The 9,611-nt window shown below is 34.0% G+C and overlaps 1 protein-coding gene across 3 annotated transcripts; it reads right to left on the minus strand.

The window, feature by feature from the left end:
* Positions 1-1,130: 1,130 nt before the first annotated feature.
* Positions 1,131-9,611, minus strand: LOC123713666 (inactive metallocarboxypeptidase ECM14-like). Of its 3 annotated transcripts, none has more exons than XM_045667455.1 (11): positions 9,438-9,611; positions 8,856-8,889; positions 8,612-8,728; positions 8,188-8,256; positions 6,345-6,458; positions 6,079-6,126; positions 5,953-6,007; positions 5,449-5,802; positions 4,614-4,859; positions 2,229-2,417; positions 1,131-1,332 (listed from the first exon to the last, which is right to left on the minus strand). In XM_045667455.1, exons 1-11 carry the CDS (start codon positions 9,511-9,513, stop codon positions 1,165-1,167), a joined length of 1,470 nt encoding a protein of 489 aa, XP_045523411.1. In that variant the 5' UTR covers positions 9,514-9,611; the 3' UTR covers positions 1,131-1,164. The 3 variants fall into 3 exon arrangements, with proteins under 3 accessions (XP_045523411.1, XP_045523410.1, XP_045523412.1); XM_045667454.1 differs by having other exon boundaries at positions 5,953-6,010; XM_045667456.1 differs by lacking the exon at positions 8,188-8,256 and having other exon boundaries at positions 5,953-6,010; positions 9,438-9,610.

Genomic DNA, 9,611 nt, shown 5'->3' on the forward strand with positions numbered 1-9,611 from the left:
GCAATATGTGTAAGATTTGGAGCAGAAGTTGTAAAAAAGTATGTAACTAATGTTACATACTTTTTTACAACTTCTGCTCCCATTTTTAAGGGCTTACGCTTGAGGGCTTTAGTGAGTGTGTGGGTGCATGTGTGTGAGTGTTTGGTTAGGTTACATACGAGAGAATGGGTGAGTGTAATGTGTTACTACTACATTTTATCAGCAAATACATATTAGCTGAAATACTGTAATTAAAATAAAAAAACACCACTAAAACATTCGTATAGAAATAATTTACGAGTTAAGATCAAAATAAAATGTATTTTCCTTATAGAGGCTCTATGAGTCATTTGACCAACGTCAAGAGTTCAATTAAGTTTTACACGCAATTGGAATTTTATTGGTTTCCATCTTACATTATTGAAGTGACTATAAAAGCGTTTTATATACTTATTTTTACACTGGTATTGTATTATTTCTATCAATTTAGTTATAATGCGAGTCAAGATGAGTTATTAGGTGATCGCGCAGCCCGGACATACAACGACCAATATGTAAGCCTCGACTAGTTTAAGCTATCGCAGAATATGCTTAAAAGAATATTGAGAATATCCATAGCGCAAAATCACCTCATGAGCATACCTAACGTGACCAGACGTCCCGTTTTGAACGAGACTATCCCTTTTTCCAATTACGAGTCTCCGAAATAAACTGTGGGACGCAAAATTGACCCGTTTCTGGTACCGCGCGCTGTTCTATAAAAAAAATTTTGAGAAGCAGAAAATAAAATATCGTGCCAAGAGTTTCATTCATATTTGAAATCGTCACAAACAAATTTGATGTAATATAGTTGATATTACATCAAATTTGTTCTCCTGATAAATATGAATACTACTAGAATACATAGGAACCTATATTTTGTGATAACTTTTAAGCCAACTAACTTTTTCTAAATAAATAACATTAAAAAGAGTTTGTTTTTTAAATGACTACTTATTATTTGACCTAAATTAAATCAATGTCCCGTTTTGAGTCATACACACCCACACATACATACCCTAACTTTTACACCATCACACAAAACAGTCAAATTAGGTATTAATTAGTTAAATGTACTGAATATTGTTAATAAAAAGCATTTAAAGAGAAAATATGGCTGTCGAAACACAACATTGTATTTGAAATTTATGGATCAGGTTCATGAATATGCTTCCATATATTCGTAAATATAACGTCAATGACTCGTTTCCAAATCTCGGATAACGCCGATTCTTCATAATGTTCTCCTGTGTCGTATACATATATGTCATACAGCTGCATCACCAGCTCGAGAGAAAACGGGATACCATAGATCTGGAATAGTGGAGTAAAATGAGTAAATGAAATTAAGAGAGCCGCTCAGGACCGGTTAAGCTGGTTTTCTATGCTGGATGCATAGAAAACCTGGATGCCTAGGACTTTAAGTGACTTCATATATCTGAAACCCTATGTAATTTATATTAGAGTAAACCATCAAATACAAGGTTTCATTTACGGTGAACATGCTTATATATGTTTGCTGTTATAGTAAAACAAATTCTTCAGATTTGACTGAGAAAATATTAACTATAGTTAAACGAACTCATAGTTATTTCTATAGTTATATATATACTAATCATTTAGTAGATTTTACAATGTTTTAACTTTTCTTCCCATTTGCAATATATTGATTTTAATTTATGTTTTTATTTTTGTAAATAAATATTTGAAATATTATCGGGCGCGTCAGCCAATCCTCCAACTAAATTTGTATAAATTTTTTTCACGAACTGTCACTTTCATACAAATTTCGTTTTCGACTTCCTACATACACTACAGTTAAGGCATCTTGACTTCTTAGTCAAGATGCCTTAACAGTAGGGTCTTCCCTAGCTTTCTTAATTTTGATCCAAATTCCTAGTCGTAAGTTTGCACTAGCACGTACGAAACATAAAAGCTCGGGGAGAAAAAAAAATGGCTGAGGATAAGGAAACCGGCTGGTCTCCTCGCAAAAATCTTATCGCATAATCACGTTGAAGGAATCTACTATAAAACATATGAAAACAATTTTCTCTACTCGTGTTTGCTATTTTTGACTACATACTTGTCAAATTGAATTTTTTATTTGTCTTTTGTTGTATTTTTCTATATGTACCAATGTGCTGCCGAGCTTTGAAAGTCTTTTATAAATAAGACCAGATATTTTTCCACTTATATTAGACAAATCTTACCGTAGAAGCATAATCCACACTTGAGCCAAAAATCCTCCCATACCAATTGTGCAAAGTGTCCACGCTCACTGAGACTGTTTTGAAACTGGCATTTCGCATCACTTCATCGATCTCTCCTTTCAGATCAATGTACTTGTCGTCGTCTGATTGTGCTTCTGAGAATCCTCTCGGATAGAGTACTGCCTCCCCCTGTAGTAAAAAATCACACATAACACGGTAGATTGGTTCGGCGTTGTAGCGCGTTGAAGGCGTTATACTCCTAGTATTATCTCATATAGCGCTTGTATGAACCCATTTAACGCGTTATGTACAAATGATTCATGTTTAACTTTTCTCGTTAAAGGGGATTTAAATTTAATATTAAAAACTAGGTTATGAACGATATAATTCCGTACATATCATTATAAATGTTATTTATACGTATAGTACAGAAATATAACTTGTGACATACCCGTCTTGTATGAGGGACGGAAATCGCGTTATAAGAGAATGATTCAAAAAAAAATCAAATTCAAAATTCTTTATTTGTTCAGATACATGTACAATACAATTCAGATAGAGGCCTCCCTAGTAAGTCAGAGACCTGTGACAGGGAAGCTTCGCTCTTCTTTAAATCAACCAACACAATTGGTTTAAAAAAAAGAAAAATAAATAAATAAAAATAAACAAATATATGAATATATTATGATGACTATGTAATGTGTTTGTGAAAGCCGAAACAAAAGTGTGCGCGTGTTGCATGAAAAGATGGATTAAGGAAAAAATTATATTAGATGATTTAACAATGCTTCTGTTTTGTTGTAGTTAAGTGTACCGAGCCAATGGTTTAGAGTTGTTTTACATTTATGGTATGTAAGATTATGAAAGCTAAGGGTTTTATTTAAACTATTATAGAGATAAGCTGAGCGATTGTTGTATTGATTACGTGCAAAGATTGTCTTGCAAATTGTGTAGCTTATTATATTATGTTGGGTCCTTTTTTGAGGTGTGTCTGTTTTATGTGGAGAGGTTGCGTGTCTCCTAAGGACACAACGGAGAATATAGAGCTGGCGTATGGTCAGTAGTTTGCAAGACTTGTACAACTCTTCAGTTGGAAAACTTTTATTTTTTAGTAACATTATTTTTATAATTGCTCTCTGAGCTCTTTCAAGTGCTAGAACTTTGGTTTTCGCACAACCACCCCACACTGTGATACAGTAGGTGATAACAGATTGAACTAATGCTTTATACACGGTATATATGATGTTTGGTTCCGCTACATGACGTAGATTGCAAAAAATCCAGCTTAACCTACGTATCCTTTTTATTACTGCATCAACATGGGCGTGCCAGTTTAGATTTTGGTCAATAATCACACCTAAGTATTTAATCTGTTTCACCCTAAGCAGCGTGTCACAGCCGCAGTCTTCACTACAATTGCAATTTAGTTTGTGTAATTTTATGTTAAGATTGGAGGGGGGTTGGCTCTTATCACGTATAGCAAAAGTTATGAAGTTAGTTTTAGATGGATTAATAGTTAGCTGACTGCTGGTTAAGTGCGCGTTAAGTTTGTGAAGATCCGCTTCAGCGTTTTTATAAGTTTCCTCCCATGTATCCCCATAAAAAGTTAGTGCCATGTCATCAGCATAACAAGTGATGATACCTTTATTGATTTTGGTATTGCACATTTCATTGACATATATCAAGAACAGCGTTGGCCCTAAAACCGAACCCTGAGGGACGCCGAAAGAAATCGGGTTTTCATTTACGTTACTAATTAAGTTACCTAGCTTAACTCTTTGAGTCCTATCTGTCAGATAGCTGGTCAAGAGGTTGAGAAAGACTCCACTAATGCCAATATTATCCAGGCGCTTAATCAGAGTTGAAACACAAACAGTATCAAATGCCTTTTTGAGGTCGATAAATAGTGTAAGACACTTTTGTTTCCGGTCAAGGCGTTCAACTAGGTAATTTATAACGGCTAGGATAGCATCTTCAGTACTACAGTTTGACCGAAAACCAAATTGTGTTGGTGAGAGGAGATTGTATTTATTAAGGTAGGATATTATTCTTGAGATAATAGGTCTGGGCCTCAGATTTCTGCATCTGTTTCATGATCATTTGTAAATTGAATAGGCAAGTAGGTGATCAGCCTTCTGTGCCTGACGCACGCCGTCGACTTTTTGGGTCTAATTCAAGCCGGTTTCCTCACGTTGTTTTCCTTCACCGTTCGAGCGAATGTTAAATGTGCACATAGAAATAAAATCCATTGGTGCACAGCCAGTGATCGAACCTACGACATCAGGGATGAGAGTCGCACGCTGAAGCCACTAGGCCAACACTGCTCATTCTTAAATTATATTTAAATAATTTCGCAAATACTGGCTTTAGAATAATTGACAATACCTTATAGATAGAAGGTTCAAAGGAACCAGCGTGGACATGCATATACGCAACGATTTTATGGCCGTATTTGTGAAAGACGTCCCTTATCGCCCTCGACTCTGCTTCAGAGAAAGGCGATGTCCCTGGGTACTGTTGGCTACAGGATGAAATTATGTTCGAACTATTCCAGGCCACGTCAAAATTACGATCTACGTTGACTCCAGGACAAGCGTTTTGTGGTGAGACGTTTTTGTTCCATATATTTTTCTATAATATACAGATTTAAAAAAAAATACTTTCTTTAAAGTTAACAATATTCTATAAGATAATCCATATAACGGCAGGCATAGTCAATAATGTTGGTGTGGTGGTTTATATTGATACCTAGTATGTACCCCAGAGTTGGTGCTTTCTTCGCTTAACGAGGAATCGTAACACAGCGAAGGAATGCTACCAGCGTTAAATGTACACCAACGCAGGGACAAATACTACTTACTACTTTCTATTTATCATTTTTTCAATTATTATTATTATGTAGGTGAATAATATTGTAAACACTGTTTTATTAGATATATTATATATATATATATATATACTTTTTTAAAGGAAATAACATAAAGGTTAGTTATAATCATAGGAGGCAGAAGAGCTGGCTGCTACTGGGAGAACACTGCCAGTATCTTCTAAAGGGACTCCTTTGAATAATATATTTTGGATATTATATTTTAATGTTAGTTATTATTTTTTCTTATATTAATTTATTTTATCTGTGGGATTACGTTATATACGATATGTAATATAATATATGATACTAACATAATAAAGAAGACATTTTGTCATATTTGAGGATACTTACATGTTGTGAAACCGTAAAACCGTCAGGATTAGCCAGTGGAATCAGAAATATGTCGAAATTATCTAAATGTGTCAAGTAATATGACAACAATTTTGTAAATTCCTTATCATGCGAGAGGCAGCGTATTGAACTTATCCCCATAACAGTTAAGCCATGAACAATAAACACTATTTTCTTTTGTGGCGCTTCGTCCGCATATTTGTCATCCTCAGCACGGAAGTGTCTTTGTAAATCGTTCATTTCACTGATCCTCATCAATACTATATCGTTATATTCCACTGTACGACCAATGACGTCAATAGTTATGTTTGTATTAGGAAACTTCGACGAAATACGAGAAATCTGTTGCTTGATCTGCAATTTGTTAAGAATTTTACATGAATACTGGTATCAGGTGTAACAAACATTTAATCATGAATAGTGTGTATTTCTTATGGATTTCCATGATGAAGAAATCGTTATGATAGCAATAGAGAATGAATCTGGTGATTTATTCCTACTCACAGCGTACGGACTTAAGTATTCCGAGCCAATTTCGTCATCTAAAAGTTTGTATCGACTGCTGTAATGTATAATAAGTAAATTAAACTAATCTGATTTTCCTTTAAAAAAATACCAGTCTTTCTGTACCTTATTTCTGGCTCTTCCTGTAGCATCATCTGTGTGATGCGTGTCGATCTAAAAAATGTAATGACTTTGAAAAGTTTTTGAATTTAACAATAAAATTGGTTTTTTAAAATTAATTTTGTACATAAATTTAAGATTTAAAGAGCGACTTCTCTTATTCAGTAATTAATAACTATTTTCAGATAAAGATCCTACCTAAAAGCCTATAAACACGTGATTTTTGTTTCTTTGTCATCTTCTTTCTTTAAATAATAATTGCTTTTACTTACAAAGGTTTAGCTCTTAACTGTGGAGCGACTTTAGGCCAGGATACATTCATGAGAGTCCATTTGGAATGTGATCTGAATACGCCTTTTTGAGATTTTGATACATTTGTCGCCTTTCTAAAGTGTAAAAAAAAAAAATTTAGTCTTGCTAACCTTTAAATTATTATTTTTAAATCCAGCCTTAAAAAGCCTGGTGCAGACAAATTTCTTCTGATATCTGACACTTTGAAACTTTGTTTTCCCGGTAACTGCATCCATGAACGTAGGGTTATTTCGTTACGCATACTTTAAAATAAAAAAAGGATTTTTATGTCTGGGCCGATTTCTGATTTTCAGATTTCTGTATCTGTTTCATGATCATTTTTCAATCTAATAGGACAGTAGGTATTCAGCCTCCCGTGCCTGACACTCGCCGTCTATTTTGGGTCTAAGGCTTAAGGCGGTTTCCTCACGACGTTTTCCTTCACCATTCGACCGTAATGCGCCCATAGACAGAAAGTCCATTCGTGCACAGCGGAGAATCGAACCTAAGACCTCGGGGTGACCATAGACCACAACAATGCTCATTAGTGTGATATACTAATGGGTAGGTAATCTAGAGTGCACTACAATTATTTTTTATAATAATTACAACTTAGATATATAAAGTTGCACAACCTTATCAGCATCAATATAACATATACTTTGAATTATACGTTTAATTCAAAAAATATAATAACATATATATTATATATATAAAGCAATAACAAATATACCATAATATGTAGGTATATAACTATTGCGGCCATAAATTCTGTTACATAAAAACTTTTTTTTTTCTTCAACTTTTTAATTATTTTGAATTTGGATCACGGATATTATTTTAAATTTTTTTTTCGATTTAGCGCATTTCACATATTTTTTCGTCTTCATTATCAAGTTACAATATAGCCTTGCATAAAGTCGATATGTAGCCGTCGTTCATTTACCAGACACTTCAAAGTTTGGTATCATCCGTATGTTCGTTTATCGTACTATCAACAGACACAAAAACACTTCTTTGGTCTTTGTTCGAAGACCAAATAAGGTCTCGGAGGCCGCGTGCTGTTAAAACTACAAAGACTTCTGTTCTGTTCTTCTGTTATGCTGTTAAAGACAGAATTCTTCGAAACCCCATTAGGAGGCTGATAATCTTATCGAGAGAAATGAAAATTCCCGCTAGGATTCTGTCGTGTATTATAAAACTAGACCTAAAGCTCGTTGGTTATCGTCGATATACAGGACATGCCCTAAATCAATCTTTACAATTAGAGAGAATGGATTGATTAAAATTGTGCCTTCTGGCAAGATACGCAGGTGAAAAACACAGAAATTTCCTGGTTAGTGTACGCTCATAGTTCTTAAGAAGCTGCTCAAGTGGGTGGAAAGGTACAATGTGGTCATCATCTTGCATGATGGTTTGGTAGAGCATGTCTTACCAAGGAGTCACACTTCAGCCAAAGTATGTCAAGATGCAGTTGTGAAACCTCTCAGCAATAAAAATATACCGTGTACTTTCCAGCAGGATTCTGCACCTGGTAACAAGGCACGAACTACCCAAGCTTGGCCAAACTAGCCCTCGTTTCGCCCAGACCTCAACCTTTAGAATTCAAATTATGGTCAGTTTTAGAGGACATAGCCTATTCAAAGAGACACGACGACATGGAGTCTCTTAAAAAATCTTGGGAGGCCAGCAGTGGCCAAACTTCTCTTGGAAACTATGCTTAAGTAAAGAATTAAAGGCCAAAGGATTTTTTTTTGCTGCGACTTCAATTTCAATAATCCAACAATTATATGTAATTGCCGTCGTGTACATTATTATAATTACCTCGAAGTAAAATTGGTATGCTGAGATGGCGCTCGAAATTCTCCTAATTTCGATCCTTTTTGAGCCTTCCTATAGTATATTGAAATTTAACATATATTTATTACCGTTTATTAAAACCTAAACATAACAAGCAAATATACAGTATTTACAATTTTCTTAACCTACATAGTTATAATAAAAATAATTAAAAATTACTAAAAAGAAAATTGAAACAAATTTCAAAAGTCTGGTGCGATTGTTACTATATTCTAAATTAATGGACAATTTTTACTTAGACTACGTACGATCACATAGGCTTGGATTGTTCCTGCCTACCCCATTATGGTCTGTGACAAAATCTGAACAAATGAGAAAATTCACACAGAGGCCCATTCCTCAGGAACTATCGATCATAAATAATTATAAATATTTTCTCATAACATACCTTTTCACTTTTTTTACATTTTCATATTTTTTTTTCATAGGCGTGGTCGTTCTTAAATGTATTTCTTTAAAACGTCTATTTTGCGCGTATCTTCGTGATGCAAATCTTTGATCAGTCCTAAAATTAAGAAAATTCACATGTACTACTACTACTACTACTAACTACCAATGCTTACAACGAATCTTGTACTCGTAAATGAAACAAGGTAAAAAAGTTGACTTAGAAAAATAGTTATAGTTCTTACCAAACTTCTAATTCTTCTACATTCTGTCTCTTTTCTGGAAAAGGTAGACCCATTTAATAAGGCGATTAATAATAATAGATAAGTCCCCAAGAGTTATATATTAGAGGGACTCTTATAATGATTTTAAAACGATTAGGTGATTGACCTATCCCGAGCCTATTACGGGAAACAATTGTTTCGCGGTGTATCACTCCTAGGGAATTCGGATGCACCTTTACCACTAATTACAAAGGTTAAACTAGTAGGATGCAGGCAAAAGCCTGGACATTTCTTTTAAATTATCACTATACTGAGAAATCATTTAACATTACGATCTAGCCTACCTTAATAGTCTTTTTAGAAGTAACTTAGTCTTAAGTTTAGTTAGTAAAAGTTAGTCTAACTTAAATTACTAAAAATGTATTATACATTTTGTCAATTCTTTCATAACATACTATAAAATATAGTTTTCTTTGTAACCGCCTTCCTTTTAGCGTAGACAATGGGCGAATGCCTTATTATCTATGTCTAAGAAGATTTCTAGTACAGTTCAGTAAATTGTTACAAGTTATATTTGAAAACCATACATAAAACGAAACTTACGTTTATCAATTTCACATAAAACATTATATATTACAGTAAATATCACGACTGTGTATAGAAAACAAATACTCGACATACTTCAACATAATATTTATTTTCTATATTGAATTACATTTTACGACAGTTTTTTTATGCTTGTAGCTTGATTTTACAGCGTATCGCTTTTTACTACGA

This window comes from Pieris brassicae, chromosome 8 (assembly GCF_905147105.1).
Source record: "Pieris brassicae chromosome 8, ilPieBrab1.1, whole genome shotgun sequence".
Taxonomy (NCBI): domain Eukaryota; kingdom Metazoa; phylum Arthropoda; class Insecta; order Lepidoptera; family Pieridae; genus Pieris; species Pieris brassicae.

Excerpts from the sequence above, each read along its gene's own strand:
- LOC123713666 (XM_045667454.1), bottom strand. The coding sequence starts at position 9,513 with ATGTCGAGTATTTGTTTTCTATACACAGTCGTGATATTTACTGTAATA. Across the intron at positions 6,127-6,344 it reads CAGTTAAGAGCTAAACCTTT|ATCGACACGCATCACACAGA; the intron begins GTAAGTAAAAGC and ends TACATTTTTTAG. Across the intron at positions 6,011-6,078 it reads CAGGAAGAGCCAGAAATAAG|CAGTCGATACAAACTTTTAG; the intron begins GTACAGAAAGAC and ends TATACATTACAG.